The sequence below is a fragment of the Aulonocara stuartgranti genome, assembly GCF_965226115.1.
Source record: "Aulonocara stuartgranti genome assembly, chromosome: 7".
In the NCBI taxonomy this organism is placed as follows: Eukaryota; Metazoa; Chordata; class Actinopteri; order Cichliformes; family Cichlidae; genus Aulonocara; species Aulonocara stuartgranti.
The window spans coordinates 6942818-6964849 of NC_138945.1; the positions used below are offsets into that span (position 1 = coordinate 6942818).

At 39.4% G+C, this 22032-nt stretch overlaps 1 protein-coding gene across 2 annotated transcripts; it reads right to left on the reverse strand.

The window, feature by feature from the left end:
• Positions 1 to 166: 166 nt before the first annotated feature.
• Positions 167 to 21781, reverse strand: ogdhb (oxoglutarate dehydrogenase b). 2 transcript variants are annotated; one of them, XM_082540115.1, is made up of 24 exons: positions 21578 to 21781; positions 20003 to 20401; positions 18235 to 18423; positions 15980 to 16073; positions 13574 to 13689; positions 13208 to 13362; positions 12930 to 13076; positions 9507 to 9597; positions 8468 to 8647; positions 8245 to 8373; positions 7733 to 7912; positions 6726 to 6878; positions 6059 to 6161; positions 5718 to 5846; positions 5470 to 5620; positions 5147 to 5274; positions 4788 to 4966; positions 4297 to 4368; positions 3476 to 3601; positions 3322 to 3394; positions 3079 to 3242; positions 2633 to 2787; positions 2256 to 2281; positions 1041 to 1113 (listed from the first exon to the last, which is right to left on the reverse strand). In XM_082540115.1, exons 2-23 carry the CDS (start codon positions 20234 to 20236, stop codon positions 2266 to 2268), a joined length of 2964 nt encoding a protein of 987 aa, XP_082396241.1. In that variant the 5' UTR covers positions 20237 to 20401; positions 21578 to 21781; the 3' UTR covers positions 1041 to 1113; positions 2256 to 2265. The 2 variants fall into 2 exon arrangements, with proteins under 2 accessions (XP_082396240.1, XP_082396241.1); XM_082540114.1 differs by lacking the exon at positions 2256 to 2281 and having other exon boundaries at positions 167 to 1113.
• Between the last annotated feature and the right edge of the window lie 251 nt (positions 21782 to 22032).

Below are 22032 nucleotides of genomic sequence, written 5' to 3' on the forward strand. Positions count from 1 at the left end.
CTTTCTCGTGAGCATGATTGGGAGATCTTGAGTATTTAGAAGATCTTTGGTTACAATGGTGACTGACTTCTCTGCAGCTTCTTGATTACATGTATAAAAGAAAAAGTGCAAAATTGTAAATTATATATTTGTGAAATATTGAAGAGCAAAAGCAGGACTATTCAAAAAGCTTTATTTGCCAAGATCAATGAAAACAGAATATGTATAATAATATTAAAAATACAAGTTAGTTCTTTATACTTAGGACTGCACTTTTCTGGACCACAGACCTGTGATGTTGTTTCTGAAATCTGTTGGAGCCACTCTGGAGCAAAGTGTGCTAAAATGCCAGAAAAGAACTATCCTCGTTTTCTTCCTTAAAATATGAACATCATTAATGTTTCTGATTTTGTAATTCTCCAAAGGTTGATTCTGTTCATCTGGACGAAGCGTTTTTGGTGGGAGAAACGTTTCGTCAAGTGACTTCTTCAGTCTCAGCTGACTGCAGGTTTCCCCAATTTTATAAACAGTACATTTGCATAATGACTGAAACTAGCACCACCGAAGGAAATGCATCTCCCACTGAAAACACTAGGTCCAGATGAACAGAATCAACTTTTGGGGAATGTTTCTGATTGTTTGACCCAAAACAGTATACCACACATCAATAATATTATTTGAAGATTTGATCTGGATTAATTATCTGACTGAATATAAGAAAAATAAAATATTACAGTCTTAAAACTGTAATTTGTCTAAATTCACAGATGGATTACAGGCATATCATCAGAGTTTTCTCTAGTGGCATCCTTCACTGTAAACATGAGATTGTAATAGTTGGTAATAGTGTTAAAAGTCATTGTGTGTTTTGAGATTACATCTGTTTACAATTCTAATCTGTAAAAATACTGAAGTAAAAACACAATGACGTAAAATTTCTGGAAAATGGTGAAGCCGGTCTGGATTCTCTGAAGCTCTGCAGATAGGCTAGATCCCAGAGTGGTGGGAGATCATCAGCCCTTAGTATCAATGTAGATTCAGTTCAGTGCTGTGTCCAGCAAATATTGCAGCTCCATCTTGTGAGTGTGCTTGTTTCCAGTGGCTGGAGCTGCTGCAGCCTCACGACCAGCATAGCTACACACACACACACACACACACACACACACACACACACACACACACACACACACACACACATTAAAAAAAAAAAAGAACAATACTGCCAATAACAATCACCTTTAACCTGGTTTACAGGTCTTTCTTTTTTGTTTACAGATGCCTTTTCCTCTTTTTGGGAGTAAATTAAACACAAAATATGAGTGAAGAACAGTGGAATGAGGCTGTGAGTTTATTCAACATTTAAAAGTCACAACATTAAACGTCTGCTGTGTGTTTGTGTACTGACATGGCCTCTAAATGATGTATGAGTTCTCACTCCTGTTTACTATAATATCACTGCTCATGATGCAATTCAATGTGTCCTGCAGGATGGCTGTAGCTTAGGTGGTAGGGTGATCCATTTACCAGTCAAAATGTCAGGGGATCAAACCCTGGATCCTCCTGTCCATGTGCCCAAGTATAATGATAGTGTGTGTGAATGTTTTTTTTTTTTTAAAGCATTCGATAAATGTGCAAATAAATAAAAACTGATGACCATGAAGACAAAGACAGGTGACTATCAGTGAGCAGCAGTGTGCTACAAAAGAGTGAAGGTCAGAAGGAGTTGCACGGTGTCTTTGTAGCACTAGATAAAGCATATAAGTGCCAAGAGGAAATGTGATATTGTACTACAAAGTCAGGAATAGCAGAGAAATATGTGAGGCAAGTGCAGGACATGCAAGACAGTGGTGAGGTGTGTGGTAGAAGATGCAGATGGGTTCATGGTGGGACTGAGATTACATCAGGGATTGGCACTGAGCGCCTTCCTTTTTGTATTGGTCTTGGACAGGTTGACAGATGAGGTCAGGCTGTGTCTACTATGATGTTTGACATTATAGCCTGTAGTGAAAGTAGGCATCAGGGAAATGAGGGTCTGCAGAGGTATGCACTGGGGAGAAGAAGGTACATGAAGAATACATGTGTGTGAATTAGAAAGAGACAAGTGTAACAGTGAAGGTGGATGAGTTTAAATATCTGGGGTAAACCATCCAAAGCAAGACTGGTGAAGATAGGAGTGCACATGGGGTGCAGTGAGTGGAGGCAAGTGTCAGGGGTGATGTATGACAGAAGGATAGCAGTAAGAATGAAAGGAAATGTTTAATAGATGGCAGACAGACCTGCTAAGTTTTATAGTTGGGTGGCACTAAAAAAACAAAAACAAAAGGCAGAGTTGAACAGGATTAGAAATGATTATATCAGAGGGACGATAAATCAGGTATGATATGTGACAGAAGAATGGCAGCACAAATGAAAGGGAAGTTTTACAAGACTAGTAAGACCTGTTATGATGTATGGTTTGGGACAACCAAAAAGACCAGAATGGACTCGATTAGATATATCAGAGGGACAGTTTAGATTGAGGGTTTAAAGACATAGTTAGTGAGACAAGCATGGTGGTTTAGACATGTGGAGACGAACAATAGTGAACATATTGGTAAATGGACTGGTATACTGCCCTGTCTTCAGGTGTACAGTCAGCTAAAGTCAAACTTACCAGATGGGGCGTGTGTGACCGATGGTGGTGCTGATGCGGGGCTTGACATAGTCATAGTAGCCGTGGTTTTTGTGCTCTTCTTGACACCAAACCAAATCTGCATTTGGATAGTGATCAGCCTCTTCTTTCACCAGATCAAAGGGGAATGGTGACAGCTGCCAAAAAAAGAAAGATGCCACAATGTGGTTGGAATGAACACTCAAGTTTCTGCTACTTTTGGTGTGGAAGTCTGTGCGGTGTTGCCTAACAAGGTGCTGTGATTGACTTAAGGCAGACAAATACTGCACACTATAAGGCCATGCCACCATTGTTTTACCTGTACAGCAGTGAAGTATGTGAAGTGTGAAATTGCCTTGACATTAGACTAAACGAGTCACTCCACAGTCTCAGATTCAGTTTCAGCTTTTTACAGACTTACACAACAGTTTTACCAAAACACTGATTACCTGCTCGATGCGTACAACAGCAATAGCTTCGTCCATGCCTCTGTTCTTGCGTTCCCGGGTCAGTTCATAGTAAATCTTGCCGGTGCAGAAAATTAGTCTCTTCACCTTCTCAGGGTTGGTGGCTGTATGCCCATTATCTGGGATTAGACGCCTGAAATGTGTGCCTGCATGACAGAATTCATAAAAACAGAAAATAACCAAATATTTTAAAAGTTCTTGTGCACTTTTCTGATCTGTACTCACCTGGAAGCATATCATCAAAGCTGGACTTAACCTCAGGGTGGCGCAACAGCGACTTTGGAGTTAGTACTATGAGCTGCGATTAAAGACAGAGCATAGAACATGTTCATAATTTCAATTGACTCTTATCTTGCATGTTTTGGTATATATGTCTTACGGGCTTCCTGAAAGGCAGCAGGATCTGTCTGCGGAGAACGTGGAAGTAGTTTGCAGGAGTAGAGCAGTTCACAACAATCCAGTTACAGTCATAAAGCTGATGCATGGCGAAGTCTTCAGACAGTTTCTGCCAACATACAATGAAGTAAAAAAAACAAACAGAAATTACAATACAACATACAAAATTTTACGTGGAAGATTAAAAAAGATAAGAAAAGTTTAGTCAACCTGATGACAAAATGTACACAATACAATTATTTAATTCAAAAATTCAAAAGAACAGAATTATTTGTTCCAATTATTTAATTTGTTTAGGTACTAAGGTAAATTAATCAAATAAAAAATATGACTCTGACAAAGACAGAAGAGGACGGAAAATTACTAATGAGTCCAAAGAAAAACAGAAAGATACTTTTAATTGTGGCAAAATACGAATCCAACCTGCACTGCATGTTCCACTCTGTCCTTAACATACGTAGTTACTGTGATGCCACCCATTGTTTTTGCTGTTGAAGCCTCTAGCTGAACTAAGTTTTTTAAAACCAGATGGGCTGATTAAGGACTGATATAACTGAGAAACATATCAACCATGACACAGGCTTACACTAAAGCATGCTCAAAATGCACAAAATGAAGATAATGTTGTATGTTTACTTAGGTCATAGATTCCCTAGATACAGATTGTTTTTGGCTGTAGAGTTCCCCCTGCTGGCCATTAAAAAGAATGCTGATTTAACTTCTGAAATTCCTTCTCTTTTCAGACTTGAAAATCATTTACTTGACAGACTATGATTCCTTAATGACATTCTGACACAAACTCACAGGGAATACATCTGGGTCATCATTGCACATCTGTAGAAATCTTTCAGGGCGTGCAGATGAGTGCTCTGGACCCTGTGATGAAAAGGAAATGGAAGCAATACAAATGTGATGCAGTTTTCTTTCCTGTAGTGTATTTAAGGTTTGTTTATATGTGATATTGCAGATCTCAAGTTTATTAGTAACACATAAGGCACTATGTATCCATATATGTCCTTTCATTTGCATCAAAATAATTTTACTACCATGGACAGAATAAACATTTTGTTCCAGTACAACACAGTACCCCACAGTTTTACACAGAGACATAAGTGATTTGTGCTCTGACAGTGCAAGCCCATAGAATAGTATTAAAAATATAACAATTCGTAAAATCAAGAAGACATCGATACAAGGCAGGCGTTGCATTATAAGGTGGTAATACAATCCCAAACTCTGATGGTGAGACAAATCAAATTGAGATACATGTGGAATGTGGTAGATTAAATTCTTACCATTCCCTCCATGCCATGAGGAAGCAACAACACTATGCCATTCTGTCTGACCCACTTGGCCTGTCCCGAGCTGATAAACTGATCGATGATGCACTGGGCTGTATTGTGAAAGTCTCCAAACTGGGCCTCCCATAGAACCAGTGCATTGGGACTGGCCATAGCAAAGCCTAATTCAAAACCTGCACATGGGAGAGAAGAATGAAACGGAAGCCTTGATGTTGAAACATGCCAGCAAATTGAAAAGTTACACTTCAACTGTGAAATACTGTACTTCAGGTACTGTGGGAGAGAGCGAGGTAGGCAAAGAAGCATGCAAAACGCACCAGATTTTGGTACTTTATTGTGTTTATGTTACCTACCCAGCACTGCATATTCAGATAGAGAGCTGTTACACACAGTGTAAGGAGCTTGATCAGGGGAGATATAATTCATTGGGATGCACATCCTTTTGTCAGTATTTTGGTCATGAAGAACATGGTGTCGATGGCTGTGAAATATAACCAGAAAAAAATGAGTGGTATGACTGAGTTTGTCCTTTTTTTTTTTTTTAATTCAGAGATAAGATGCAAGAAATTAATACAAGCACAGGTCAAAGAGATTTAGATGCAATCACCTCTTGATATTTTATTCTTAGGAAGTTGGCTACATAAATATGTACATAGATAGTACATCTATTTCTTACCTGAACGTGCCCCTCTCCACATCCTGACCACTGAGACGCACATGGATTCCCTCCTTGAGCAGAGAGCCAAAGGCCATATACTCCCCTAGAGCCCAGTCACACAGTCGCTGGCTCACCATATTTGCACGTCCCTTTAGGATACGACTCAAGCCTACAACATGAACACCAATGCAGAAAATCCAGGTCTAAAACAGCTTGAAAGTACATTCAGTGGATCTTCATTTTTGTCACACGAGACGTGAGGGCACCTCCATGTATAGCAAAATCCTGCACTGGGACAGATGCAGCAATGTTGCCAATGTGGCTGAGCGCTTGCTCGCTGATGCCAGTCGAAGGACAGGTCATACTTCTAGGCTGACCCTCCAGTGTGAAAAAGCCTAAATACACAGACACACAAAAGCATTAAAAGCAAGAGGCATGCATGGGATGCCCTTCTTGCCCAAGATTCAAAAATATTCTGTGTATTCAGTTGTATTCATTGTATTCTGTCTTAATTTATTGTGTTTGATGTTAATTTCTTGACAAAATAGGGAGTTAAAAAAACAACACACAGAAATGGTTTAGCTTCATTAACAACATGTAGTCATACCGGGCCAGGGTGAATCTAGCCAGTGCTTGATGTGTAGGATCTTTTCATCTTTGGAGCGAGTATAAGCTTCCTCACAGATTTTGTCATAACTGGCTACTTCCTCCTGCAAGAGATCAATGCAAGTTGGGCATCTAATGAGAAAATTTAGTCTTTCTTTTTATCTTCATTGTGATTTTTAATCTAGTAACTGATAGCAACAGTATAAGTAAAATACTGGTGGCAGCCTCCTAGTAGACACACCTATGGTAATTACAAAATCCTAAGTGACTTCCTTCTCGAGTTTTAGCATTCACAAGATTTTCAGAAAACTTGAGGTTAGCTCTCTTGAATGGCTCTCTAAAATTCACACTTTAACACTCAACCTGCTGAGAAGGTCCATTACGTCATATAGACTGGAGTTGACTGTCAGTGACAGCTGTCCACATGAGAAATCTGTGTGTTACTTGATCAGTCTCAAAGAATTAGCTGAGCTTTTTCATTTGGTATAAAATCCTGACAATGATCATCATCTTCGGACTGAGTAAGCTCAAGCTAAATGTGTGATAGAGTTTAAAACTGCAGCCAAAAATCAAATCCACTTGGAGGTCAGAAGAAGTTATATTGTGTCTTTGTCTACAATTTGCATGCTTCATAACCATCTACAGCACAGGTGTGCAGGTAGCTTTACCTCATATTCTTGAGTTGTGACGACTCCTTCATCAATGAGTTTTTCAACAAATTTCTGCAGGACTCCTTTCTGCTTCTTGATGCGCTTGTACATCAGCGGCTGTGTGAACATGGGCTCATCTATCTCATTATGTCCGTTCCGTCTGTAACACACCTGAGTGAAGAGGCAAATGTTTATGTTTGTTTTTCTGATCACCTATTTGATCCTGTATGCTGTATGAAAATTTAGTATGTCAGTACTGACTGGCACACTTGTTGGCACAGTGCAGTAAAGTGACAGTCCATTTAAATGACAACAGCTGATCCCACCATCTATCATTTTAATTAGTCTTTTGACTCTATTATTTTTTCTTCTACTGGCTCATTTCACATCCACACAGTATTGTTAAAGTCTAAGATAACTGGAAGATAAGTGAAGCAAATAGACGTAGCTTCTTTTAGCAACCAACTAATCCTTGAGATAGCAACAGGTATTCTAGCCTTTTCTGAACGCACCCTGAGAATGAATATTTCATTCTCCACAATTTCATTGTACATGTACAATGATAATAAAGGGCTATTCTATTCTATTCTATTCTATTCTATTTTTTGTTGCCATTAGGGTATCATCATGCTTCACCTGACTGTAAACTACTACTACCCATTATTCTAAACTCCTCACTTTTAAAGTTTTTACCTTGATTTAGTTCATTTGTGTGTGTGTGTGTCTGTGTTTTTCTAGACTGCTTCTAACAAATGATCCTTTATTGGATTAATCAAAAATTGGACTGAATTGAATTAAACCGTCATGTTTCTAAGGTCAGATGGGGCTTAATGCCCTTTTTAGATGTTGGAAACATGCTTACTCCTACTTTATGCTTTGTTCACAGATTTACTTTCATTATTTCGGGTTATAGTTAGTAAAAGTGTTTCCTGTTTTCAAAGTATTTTTTCTTAAATAACAGCAGTTTCAGTCAGAGTCATTTTACTTGGTGGTTAACAAAAAGTTATAATAACAAGCATTTTTACCAGGTCTACAACGACATCTTTATGGAATGTGTTCCTCCATTCAGCTGCAACTTTGCACACATACATCACAGCCTCTGGATTATCTGCGTTAACGTGAAAGATGGGTGCATTGACCACTCGAGCTACATCGGTTGGGTACGGAGATGAACGAGCCACCCTGGGGTCTGTCGTAAAACCAATCTATGTGGGCAAGAGTAACACACATGTATATTAAAACCAGTTACAGTTATGACACTGTGCTCATTTTAACTACTGGAACTGCAATTCTAGCAATTCACACGCAGTGTTAAATACACAGTATTATGGTCAATTCAAAAGTACTTTTAGTGTATATTCAATAATCCATACTCCAGAAGCCTAGTTTTATCTGGGGAAAACTAATTCAGTTACAAAACCATTATTATTATTATAACCATTAAGTGATCTATTTGTTGAAATACCTGTCCATACCATAAACTTGATAACTGCTGAAAGAATTTTAAACGTAACAAACTGAATCGAACAGTCCATACCTGGTTGTTGACCACCACGTGTATTGTACCATGTGTGGTGTAGGATGGCAGGTCAGACAGGTGGAATGTCTCATACACTATACCCTGACCTGCAAATGCAGCATCGCCATGAAGGAGAATAGACATCACCTGCAAAATGATTCACCAAAATGCAAACATATTGGAAAACATCCACGGAGACATTGTCTTCTGTTTATATGGTAAAGAAAAAAATTCAACATACTCTCTTTCCCTCAGTGTCCCCACAGTAGAACTGCTCAGCTTTGGTCTTTCCCTGCACCACTGGATCAACGGCCTCCAAGTGGGAGGGGTTTGCCACGAGAGACAATGTCATGTACTTGTCACTGACCCGGTTCATCCTCCTGTGATACATCCCCAAGTGATATTTCACATCGCCAGAACCCTGAGAGCACAAAGTCAGATGCTGAACCTTTCATCTTTATTTATTTTTATTAATAACATATGTGCACATGTGCTATTCAATAGACGGCCTACACAATTTTAATATTGCAGGTGGAGCTAATGTTAACCTGAATTTAATAACCCAACATAATAATCTGCTACTTTTATTGATCTATAAAAACATAGTAATATCGCACTTAATGTAATAAATTTATATTTTAGGAAGGTGCTGTGCCACTGCATGTTCCCCTTTTAGATATACCTCTGCATTCTGCAGCCATCAGTCTACAGTTGAATTAATATGCTAGAGTTAAATACATGTGGCAGGTCACATATTTTAATAATTGCATGGCATACTGACATTGGCTTTTTAGCTTGTTCTTAACAGCTAACCTAACCAACGTACTTGTGTAAGCCATAATTGCAGTGAATGAGAACTGCTGAAAAGCTGAACGGGTGTCTTACTTTGTTTTTTTTCTCAGGTTTTGATTTGATTTGATTCCACTTTTGTTTGATTTTGATTACATAACATTTTCTTAATAACAGCTATCGTTCACCTCTCACCTCTGGGTTTAGTTAGTACCACCTCTTTGCTGTCTCTGTGTGACAGATGGGGAGCACTACTAATTTGTACCCCACTTTTAACTGGACCCCATCATAGTTACTATTGATACCTTCTGGTTGGAAAAAAGAGGCTTTCTCAGCTAAAGAGTGTCAATCATTTTTAAAGTTATTCATGTGCCTAAACACATTTTCCAAACATCAGTTGTTATCATTAACACAAGCACTGTCATAGTTATATTTTTTGTGTAAATCTGTTTCATTGCTCTTGACTAAATCTAACTAAATAATGTTCAAACCTCATCCGCAGCCTCTAACTTAGAGTCAAACTGACAAAAGATTTGCTCCAGCTCCTTCCGGATCACATTTGCCAGCACATTCAGTCTGCCTCTGAAGACACATAAGAGGAATAAAAACACTTCAATAAAGATACAGTAATTCTACCTTTGTAACACATTTCTGCACATTCCTAACAGAGATGCAACAGGTTTGAATTGGCTACCAGTGATGAGCTGAAGAGTTTAAATGAATTTGTGGCTCTTACTATTAGTGTAGACAATCACCTATATGAACAAAACAAGGAATGGAACGACAAGTCTCAGCCTTCCTCTGGCTGTAGTTCCCGTCCCGATTCTGCCCTTTGGTTCTCCCTGCCTTCCACTTCCAGCACAGCACTTAAAGCTCCTCTGTTCGCCATTCTGAGGGGCCAATGCAGCTCAGTCAGGCTATACTAGCACCTGAGGAATAGCAGCTGAGAACCAAGTTGAAGCTGTCTTTTTTGTGGTCAGTCTGGTCATTTTGTACTTGAACTTGCCCAGTATGACCAAAAGACAATACCAACCAGTAAGAGTGGGGATCATTTGTGTAAACTGCTGAGGATGAAAAAAATTTCAGAAGCTTGTAGACAGTTTTAGTTCAGCTCTGGTGTTGGTGCATGGGGCCTTTCTTTCTCAATATGTGGACATGGTACACTACATCCTTGTACTCTGCGTTTAACACCTGCTGAAAGAACTATGATGTAGGTAGCTGCAAGCTGCTAACTGTCGAGTTACACAACATTGCCAAAAGTATTTGCTTGTCTGCCTTCACAACTTTATGAACTTGAGTGAAATCATATTCTTAATCCACAGGTCAAAGGAGCTTGCAAAGAAAAGTGTCTGGACTTCTTTAAGTTGCTTGAAGACGTTTCACCTCTCATCCGAGAAGCTTCTTCAGTTCTAAGGTCAAATGGTGGAGAGTCCCAGATATAAACCTAGTGGGAGTAACCCCCCACAGAGGGACAAAAGGACCCCCTGATGATCCTCTAATCGCCTGAGCCAAGGTGTGAAACTGGGTGTGGGTCCCAATCAGCCAGAGTTTCGGGTGAGTTCATTGTGAAACCTGGCCCCACCTTATCATGCGAATTCCTGAGGTCAGATGGCCCGATGGTTCACCCGAAAGACAAAACGCCAAAACACAGTCTTAACAATGTGGTGTATGCTGTACAGTGCAGCGAGGAATGCCCAGACCTCTACATTGGAGAGACCAAACAGCCACTTCACAAGCGCATGGCACAACACAGAAGAGCCACCTCCACAGGACAAGACTCAGCAGTCCATCTGCATCTTAAGGATAAAGGACACTCTTTCGAGGATGCCAATGTTCACATTTTGGACAGAGAGGACAGATGGTTTGAAAGAGGAGTGAAAGAAGCCATCTATGTCCACTGTGAGCGACCATCTTTGAACAGAGGCGGGGGTTTACGACACCAACTCTCTGCCATCTATAATCCAGTTTTGAGATCCCTTCCCAGACGCCTTAACGCCCACTCACATCCTGGGCCATCTGACCTCAGGAATTCGCATGATAAGGTGGGGCCAGGTTTCACAATGAACACACCCGAAACTCTGGCTGATTGGGACCCACACCCAGTTTCACACCTTGGCTCAGGCGATTAGAGGATCATCAGGGGGTCCTTTTGTCCCTCTGTGGGGGGTTACTCCCACTAGGTTTATATCTGGGACTCTCCACCATTTGACCTTAGAACTGAAGAAGCTTCTCGGATGAGAGGTGAAACGTCTTCAAGCAACTTAAAGAAGTCCAGACGCTTTTCTTTGCAAGCTCCTTTGACTACGATGACCTGGATGACTGAGAACCTTCACAGACCTTAATCCACAGGGTTTAATATGATGTCTACCCACCCTTTGCAGTCACACTATATTTTTTAAGGTCAGACACTGACTGTGCACGAAAAGGCCTGGTTTGCATTCATTCCAAAGGTGTTCTATTAAGTTAAGGTCAGTACTCTGTGCAGGCCAGTCCCCACCAAAGTTCTTCTGCACCAAACCCGCTCTCCATGTCTTTATGGAACTTACTTTGCCCAGTGGTATGGAGTCATTTTGAAGCAGGAAGGGGGCACCTTCAAACTATTCCCACAAAGCATGAAATTGTACAAAATATCTTAGTATGCTGAAGCATTAAGATTTCCATTTACTGGAAGTGGCCGAGCCCGCCAAAAAAAAAAAAAAAAAACAACCTTCCTCCATGAAACTTTACACTTGGAACAATGCAGTCTGGCAAATTTTGTTCTCTTGGCAACTGACAAAACCACGCTTATCCATTGGATTGCCAGATGGAGAAGCTTGATTCGTCACTTCAGTGAACAGGTTGTGTGCTTTACACCACTGCATTGTTGGGTATTTTACTTGTAAAACCACTCTGACCTATGTATGTAGGGGAGCGTTATCCATGGGATGAACAAGCCTTTTCTTTTTATCTGAGGGTGTGACTGGGTCTGGAGTGCTTGGAAAAATTATCTGAATTTCTCTGATAAACCTGCTTCAGCAGGGATGACAATGCTGTTCCATTTGTTATTCTGTTTCTCCCTGGTTGATTTCTGACCTTCTTTCTTGTGCATTTAAGAGCTTTCTTTGCGTGTGTGTTTCCTTTCTTTCCGTTCTGCCTAAGAGGGAATGTGTTCTGCCTGGTGTTGCACAGTCCTGATTACCCCAAGAGTCTAGATTACCCACACTAAAAAACAAGATCAATCAAACCCTCAAGGAACTCAGAACCAGACCCTGCAAGAATTTAGAAGAGGAACTTGCAACACTTCCACCTTACTGCATTTTAGAGGTATTGCACTGGAATTTTGTTGTTGCCCATCTTCTACCCCTCCTATACTTCTAACACCATCTCCAACAAAAAAGGCCTCAGAGTTTTATATTGGCACACCTTTGCAAATCTCTGCTTTAGTACTGTATCACCCTAAAAGAGCACTTTGCTCTCAGACTGCTGGTTTATTTGTGATTCCTTGGGTACTCAAAAGTAGAATGGGAGGCAGAGCCTTGAGCTTTCAGGGCTCTCTTCTGTGGAATAAGCTCAGAGTTTGGACTTGGGCGACAGACACCCTCTCTACTTTTAGGCTTAAAACTTTCCTTTTTAACACAGCATAAAATTTGGGCTGGATCTTCCCTTAGTTACCCTGCAATAGGAAGAGATTTCTTCCTGTTAAAAGGAAGTTTTTCCCTATCACTGTTGCCAACATGTTTACTCATAGAGGGTCATCTGATCGTTGGGGTTTTCTCTAGTTCATCTCTATTACTGTTGGGTCTTTATCTTACAATATAAAGTGCCTTGAGGCAGCTGTTTTTGTGATTTTTTGCTACATAAATAAAATTGAATTGAATTAGAACTGAATTTGCTGGTCATCGATATGCAAAAGGTAAAATTCATAGCCATGGCACCTGTGTGGCATTCCCATGATTACACTCTCCACTCCACTCTGACTGGACTTGTCAATGATGGTCTTCAGGGCTGGAATGAGCGACTCACAACCTTCCAGGCCAAAGCGCTTCTCTGAAGACCACTTCCTTTGGAGAAATTCCTCAAACCTGCAAAAAGTTGGTTGTGGTGTTTCACACTGTGGCTCGGAACTTTACACTTCCATCAGACTGAGAAAGGCCTTTTAAACTTTTAGTTATTTGTTGAGGCGTACTAAGAAAGTGAAGCACCACAGACACACCTGGTTGACTGGATCATTCTGGCCAGTAGGGTCCTCTTCTCCTCCAGAGTGCACTGCATGACTCCTGGAGTCTCAAACTTCTGTCTGATCCATTGGCACTGTTCCATGTCATTAATAAACATAAACTCTACACCGATGTGTTGACAGTAAGCTCTCTAAGAGACAAAAAAAAGTTACGTTTGTATTAGTTTGGATAAAAAAGAGGTTCCTGTTACAACTTTTCTTGGCTGTGTGTATCTGCTGATATATGGGTATCTAAATCAGCATCTATATGGGTATCTATACCACAAAGACATTGGAAATCAAACAAGTTGGATCATCACATTCTGTGTTTAAAAAATAAGCATTTATATATATGATCCTTACCTCAAGGCGGTATATGATCTCTCTGAGAGGCAGAGCACTTTCATTCCCACCAATGAAGGTGGTAGTGGGAAGCCGGAACACCTTATCTAAGTCACTTTCAGCCAGCCCATAAATGCCTGCAGTGTAAACAATGAAATAAAAAATCTTTCTTTCAGCCCATCATCGCACAATATATGTAGGCTGTGAAATTGATAGGACAAAACCAAATGGCAACTTCTAGAATAGAAAAATGAGGCAGACAAACAATGGTACAGTCGACAGAAAACGTATGTATCGTGTTAGTGTTTCTGACATTTTAACAATACAGCCCATCCAAGATATAGTATTCCAGTTTAGGTGAGTGAAATTGTTATTAGCCTGTTACTTAGAACTGTGTATGTAGAAGATGCATCTGTACAGTTTGTAAACGCAGCTTCCTAACCAAGCCTTCCACCCTCTGGCCCAAATGTAACACTTTTGGCTTCAAAAGACCAACAATGCGACAGCTAAAACACTAAGGTAGAAGACTCTGCATGAAGAGTTGTTAGTTAAACAACAGCTACACATAACTTTTAGTGATCTTATTAGTTTGGGTAATTTTTTAATTGTTTCACTTTGTTCTATCAATTTTGTATGTATGTGGGTTTTCTTTACATCTTATGTCTTATAAAGTACACAGCATTTTGAATTGCCTAACTCAAAGGTTCAGGGTAAAGCCACTTTTCACGCCTTTAAATTGCTTTTTATCTCTGGCATTTTGACTATTATAACAAAATGAATTAAATTCATTCACAAAGAAACATCAATGGTTTGCAATCTTTTTTATTAAGTGGCTATAATAATTTTTCTTTGACTGAAAAATGCTTAAGTAAGTTTTGCAAAGATTTTTATCTTTACCCTGTGTGAATCCATATGAACTTAAACCCCTGTCTATAATATTTGCATTGAGCTGTACAGGGATTTGATTTGATTTAAAAATGACTGACATATCATATGTCCTTACAACCTGACCTGAACACAAGATGATTCCATTATTTCCCATTATGCAGTTCTCTTGACATAATCTCACAAGCAGCGAAAGCAGTTTGATCTTTGTGGATTAAACTGGTCAAGTCTTCCTTTAAGGAACATTTTAGCTTAAAATCTCAAATCTCTCTTTCTATCCTTTAATTCATCAGGGGCCAAAGCTCTTTTACAGCAGCTGCAGCATCAAATCTCAGCTGATTACATTCTCAAAATGACAGAGCTTTCTTTCTCAAAACCCCGAGGCTCTGAATTAACTCGCCAAACAAGGTCAGGCAAATCACCCCTTAATATCAGCATCCATGGTTTAAACTCCTGAACCATGGTCATTATGTAATATTAACTTTTCATTTAGCTTGGTTTTATGGGTCTGTAATTTCCTAATAACTTGCCTGGAAAGAAACAGATAACCTGTCATAAATACATAACTCTGTTATTTTTTTAATGCTTTTTTTCCCTCCTTCTTTTTTAAAGCTCCAATCTATAGTCACAGAAACCACACATAATGAGAAGCAATGTACTTAAAGCTGAAGGTAGGTTAAGTTTACTGGTCAAATGGTGCGCCAATGTAGTGAAGAGACACGGTCTAAGACGTCAGAGTGGCTTGTGTTTATCTAAGCATGCAATGTCCTCGTCACACCAAACCGTGATAAGACAAAACTAGATAGACAAGGGGCAGGGCAACTTGTTGTATCTATGTCTTTTTGTGCATCTCTGTCAGCAAATTAGTACAGAGTACTCTGCTTATCATGGGGGATTATTAATTCAATACATCCCAGTCAGCGTGTTACATAGGAGATCTTTAGACTTTTCTGCCTTTCTGAACTACCTCGCACATAAAAACCTAGCCTTGTTTTCTTTGATGATGTAACATAATCAAGTAGTTTCTGCCTGTAATCTAATCATAGTAACATTTTATTGAAGCACACTTAGATAAGCCTGTAAAAGTCCTGCTTGACCTCATTGGCCACTGAGCAAAGGTTGTCAGGAGCCAACAAGCACACCTTCTTTCATGGGTGACTTGCTGCAAGACAGTTATTATTAGTTATAGTTAGTTATAATATCAAAGAAGTATGTTTTATGGCAAATGCACATGCACTGACACTCATGTTTTTTCTCTGACAGACACACACACACAAAGCGTGGGCCTGTGATAGTAAATAAAAGAGGAGGGAGGCTAAAAGATAAGAAAGCAGGGTTGTCACATTGATAAAGAAAACTGAAAGGGTAAATGGGTCGGTGAAGGTACATAAGGAGTGGATCAGTGATAAAAGAGCAGTGGGACAATTAAAGGTATCAAATATATCATGACAAAAAGGATCAAAGTATAAAAATAACAGGAAAAGAAAAGCCAGCGGAAAAAAGAGAAAATGAATAAACATGCAACAGGATTATTGTTCTCACCGACGTTCTGGAAACCAATAGTACAGGGGGCATCGTCAAAGTCTACACAACTGATGTCCAGGGGATCCAGCTTGGCTATGTGATGCCCTCTTACCTACACAGAAGGGAATATGGCTCAATGCATCGATTATTGATACTGAAAGTGTCCATTACTGTTTTTGGTGCACTGGGAAAATTGGAATTATAATGGTTATATGTCAGCTATTTCATTCACTGATTTTTTTTTTGTATTTCTATGTGTATTCTTCCCCATTTATTTATTAATTATTTTTATTCTTAACATAAATAACTACATAAATAAATCTGTTTATAAATAAAACATTAATAATACTGTAAATTGAAAAGACACAGACAAAAAGTACTGAACACATGAAGAAAGGGAGGTGCAAAAAGGCATGGAAAGTCATGACACCAGCGGAAATGAATCAATAATTAGAACGTTTCTTGAAGATGTTTTACGTCTCATCCGAGATTCTTCTTCAGTTCTAAGATCAACTGGTGGAGAGTCCCAGATTTTAAGCCCTAGAGTCCCCCAAGAGGGTCATGGACCCCTTATTGATCCTCTACCTAATCACACAGACTAAGGTGTAAAAACGGGTGTAGGTCACAATCAGCCAAAGCTTCGGGTGAACCCACTGTGAAACCCTATCATGTGATTTCCTCAGGTGAAATGGCCCAGAATGTGAGTGGGCGTTAAGGCGTCTGGGAAGGGATCTCAACAATGGATTATAGATGGCAGTTGTTCAGTTGTTCATGGCAGTTGGCCTCTGTTCAAAGATGGTCGCTCACAGTGGACATAGATGGCTTCTTTCACGATGTGAACATTGGTGTCCTCAAAAGAGTGACCTGTCCTTTAGATGCAGATGAACACCCAAGTCTTGTCCCATCGAGGTGGCTCTTCTGTGCTGTGCCATGTGTTTTTGGCTGTTTGGTCTCTCTGATGTAGAGGTCTGAGCAAACCTCACTACACTGTACAGCATATAATATGTTGTTAAGCTTGTGTTTAGGAGTTTGTCTTTGGGATGAACCCGTTTTTGTCTGAGTGTGTGGCTGGGTCTGAAGTACACTGGGATGTCGTGCTTGGAGATGATTCTCCTGAGTTTCTCTGAAAAACCTGCTACATAGGGGATGACAATATTGTTGCGTTTGTCTTTCTGATCCTCCCTAGTTGGTGTCTTCTTTTCTGTGCATTTTTGCTGACTTGATGAAAACCCATTTAGGATAACCACATGTTTTAAGAGCTTCCCTTACATGTGTTTGTTCCCTCTTTTTCCCTTCAGGCTTAGAGGGAACATTTTCAAGTAGTAAATATATTTCAGTTCAATACTTTTCCTTGTGTCATTTCTCACTAATACACAGTTTATGGGTCTATGGTTTCTTTTATTTGTATGTGTGGACTGGATGGATTATTATTGACATCTGGTAAGAATATCATGCCAATAGCACCTTTAAAAATATTGACACAAACGTACACAGGTCCTGTATGTACGTTTGTGTCATTTTAAAACACAACAGCTCCCCATTCTGATGAGTTTCTAACACAATTTCCAAAGGCAGAAACTGTCTCTTTATATCCCATTATCAACTCAGACTTGCATGAACAATGGTCCAATAATGCATAATGCATTGGTGTAGTCTTGGACTATTTGAGGGTTCTTAATAATGGAAACTAAGCATTCAATTTACAGATGAATCTGAGGTCACAACATTGCCAATTCGGGATGTAAGGCTGAAATTATGTCCACAATCAGTCATCTAAATTTTCGAAAAATCAAATACCATTTATTCCTCATTTGGTGGTGATAGCTGCTCTTGGTCAGTTTTCACGTTCACCTTGAATTTTTTAGAGTAAGGTTTTATAAACAGCAACTTAATTATTGACCATGGCATTGAACACCTGCCTCGCACTTTCCACAATCTACTAAAGAAAATATTGTGCAGTAGTTAATGGCAAAAGGAACTAAAGTAGAATTACTTTTAGTGTACCGTGTCAGAGTAAAACACCAGACTGAAAGTTGTTAATCTTTTGTTTTTTCCTTTATGAATAAACTGAAAAGGCTTACTTTAATTTTGCTTCCTTATCATTTCACTGCAGATTATAGCAGAGAACTGATGATATATGTGAAGTGGGTTTTACTATCTTTGCATTTTGTAACACAGTCTGTGTCACTTCCAGAAACTAAAATGAAAAAAAAAAAAAACCCTAACTCTACAATAATGAGACACAAAACATTTTCTGTGTGGTTGCAGTTAACCTGGTATGCTCGAATAAGTGAGTGTACGGCTAGATGATCCTCCACCAGCTTCTCCACACTGGGTTGAGTCCCCACCAGTGCCTGGGCACTGGACAGTCTTTCTGAAGTCCTACTGAGGTGTGGTGGGCCCTGATAGGCTGCACCAGGCGGAGCCCCAGCACTGGCATTACGGAAAAACACATCCCAGGACTGCATAGAGAAAGAAAGAGACAGTTTACTCAGCAATATGCTAACTAGTCACATGAATTAATAGCCTGTCACCAACGTAGTTAGGTTAAACAGTGATTACTAAGCAAGACTCAAGTCAAGTCACTGTTATCGGGAGCATTTGCCATAACTGGCAATGAGGCAAGATTTACAAAAATCAGTGTAGGTAAAATGAAAACACATAACTTTTTGAAGGCAGTTTACTCACACTCCTGTAGAGATTAAGAATGAATTGTACCCCAAGTTAATATCCGTGTGAGGGCAGGAGAGTGACTACTTCTTGCAATTTAGTGTGAGTCATTACATTACGAGCTTTTCACCATGTACTTAGTGCAAAGCGTACAGTGATTCTCCCAGGCTGACTAAGGGAATCCACATTTTAATTTATCAATGTAAGCATTTTGGTTGCTGCTATACTTTTATTTTGGAGGAGAGTCAGAGAGGAAAGCAAGGGTACGGTACCATGTCTACCAAACAAGTTGAGAAACTATGGCTCCACCCACACATATCTGCTTATTAGTGTTAAGTAACTACAACTGTACTCACCTCAATGGAAGCACAAACTTCTGGATAATCTGTACCTTACTGCAGGACCAAATTAGATGCAGTAAGGCCTAGGAGCCAGCTATTGGCTACAACTACATCACACTTGACTTTCAACTGACAAGATGAGTTATAAAACAAAATCTCAGACTGTGCAGTTTTTATAATGGGGGAAACTATCAATAGACACCAAAATAGTTTTCTGGACTGGACAATAAACATTTTTAATGTTCGGCTGGCCACTTAACCATGGAATTCTATGTGAACTGACTAATTTATGCAGGCAACTTCAAGTTGCCACTCCAGGAACTACAGTTTTTTGCATTTCATCATGTAGACTGGTGTCATAGTGCACACTCTGTGTGATGTCTAAGTGAGAATAGTGCAGGTAGTTGTCTATTGCATTTACACTGAGTGTGTCATGTATCCTTTACACTCTATTCAGGCAGCTCCATCACCTAAATTCCAGGATTTCCACTAATAATGTGTCTTCAGTGGATTGTCACTGTGCAACATGTCAAGAAGTACAGGTGTGGACAATTTTGTGTCTTGACGATCATGTGTGAAAATTTTGTATTTTCAAGTTTTAGTAAAATTGTCAACTTTCTTTCTTTACATGTGTATTTAGTGGTCGTTATTTATGTACTTATTTATTATTATTTTCCATTTTTCGACCTCCCCTCCAGCCACCACCAACATCCCAATTTATTTTCAAAATCTGTTTCTGTTTATCTTTTTAAATTTCATCATAAATTTCTGCTCCTTTATACAAATTTAAACACTGTGTCATAGTCACCTTTTCAGTTATGGGTTAATCACCATCATACTTTGGTCCCATGCCAGGCAACCTAATACCTGTCTGTAACTGATGGAGGTGGAGTTATTTTTCACTGTTATGTATTAGGTCATCTCTGCCAACCAAGACACTTGGTTGGTTTTACATGCAGTTTCATATTTTAAACATATATAATTGCAGAAATGACAACGACATCAAACACAGAATTAAATTCATCTGTACCTTGTGTACACTCTTTGGATTCTCCAGCCATGTGTAGTACATCTCCTCCACATAGTTAGAGCTAGTGCCATTAAGAAAGGGTTCACTAGCTAGAGGTGTGTTCAGGTGCCTTGCGGGCTGAGATGTCCTTAAGCCCTGTTTAACTGCCAACGGTACAGGCTTTGATAGGCTCTGGGCCATTTGTACAGCCGTTAAAGGCCAAAGCCTTACAACCGTAGTCCTTAAGCGGTGCATAGCAGCAGATGAGTCACAGTTCTGCAGGACCACTCTCCTGGACAAGGAGATCCTCCAGGCTAATCAGCAGCTGCCCGTCTTCAAATCCATCTGGCTTGCTGAAATGGAGAGATTGGCTTATCTGCAGACACTGCCCCTTTTCTTCTCTCAACTGTCCAATGGATCCTGCAGATTCCAAATATAGATTTTGTAATTGAGCAAACCCAATAAGGCTAATATTAAATATATTTTAGTGGAAAAACACAAGGTAGGGCCAAAAATTTTTTTATTCAGTTTCTCAGTACTTGTATGTGAATGAAGTGCTAGTTGTAAATTCAGGTATGCATTTTGCCATATGTAGCTGCAGAGATTACTTAAAAATTCTGAAAATGTGATATGTACCATAGGCAGCATATGGACTAAGGCCTCAATTATTTCAGAAAAGACTGGGGAAGGAGTCCAAGACTACCATTACATGCTAAAGAAGCAGAGGGTTGCTAACAAGCACAGAAAAGTGGCTAACAATTTGTGATTTCCTTACCCCTAAATCTTGGTCAATATTTAAAAGGTGAACAACAAGAAGTACTTTTGCAACCAGGCCCCTGCTCACCATTAATGAAAAATGCAGGTTTAGGGGGGATCTCTAGAGGCAAGATGTGCCCCATGTTTATACGGCCTATGACTTAGTTATAAGGTTTAAGACTCAGCATTTAGCTATTATATTCAAGCCTTAGATTTAGTTATGGTTTTCAGTATTATGTTATACAATATAGGGACACTATTCACACACTATATGCACATACCCCTATTAAATGTAGGCCTAACGCTAACGGCTGCAAAATGTTGCAGTTTATTTCAGCAAGCAACAAAGCATGTCAAAAATAATAGCTTTCACTTTTAAAGACACCTTAGTAGTTCCTAAAACCTGGACTTTAATCTTTAGCAGATTTTACTGAAAAAGAGAATGTATGGCTTTTGGTGTATTCCTAGTCATTACTTTTTAGCATTTTATGGCAATCTAATGGAATGTTTCTGTGAGCACAAGTTAAGCAGTAAGACAACACAGGGGAATTTAGTTACGAAAACCCAGAAAAATAACACTGGCGCGGGTTAACAACACATCTAACGGGTCTTTCCAGGAAAAAAAGTAAAATTAAGTTCACTGAGGGAGGCATAAAGCCTAAACACAGACAACAAGCCTCGTAACCTTAAAATCTGCATTCAGTAAATACAATCCCAAACACAAAGCAAGAACACTTCAAAAACCGTACTATCACTATGAAGCATTAATCAGGTTCAAAGTAAAGTTTCCCGTTAAATAAAGCTTTTAGGATAACACTTCATTTGTATCGAGTTTGTTACCTTTTCCACCGTCTCGTAGGTGCTTTTGACGCCTTCCCCGGAGCCTCCCGTGTTGTAAATGAGTGAAAGTCATTGGTCCTGTCGTAGACTAAAGTCTGTGCGCGCGCGCGCGAGCGCTGTCTCGTTCCTGGTGCTGAAAAGCGTCCTGATAGTGAACTCTTTACAAATACTTGTTTAAGCAAGCAACAAAGAAAACGTTTTCGTTCTTTGGTGTTCTCGGCCTTGCTGAACGCAGGGTTAGTTTTGTCTGTTCAACTCAAATGATATGCATGTTTAAAATGCGCCTAATGTGGGCAGAGATGTAATGAATGGATAACTACATCTCGAATGTAGTCACATTTAAATAAAACCAAAACATTTTTTGTGGTGTTTTTTTTATTACATAGAAATATATATTTTTCTGATTACAGTAAATTTCATTACTGATGAAAACCGCACGAGTACACATACAAACA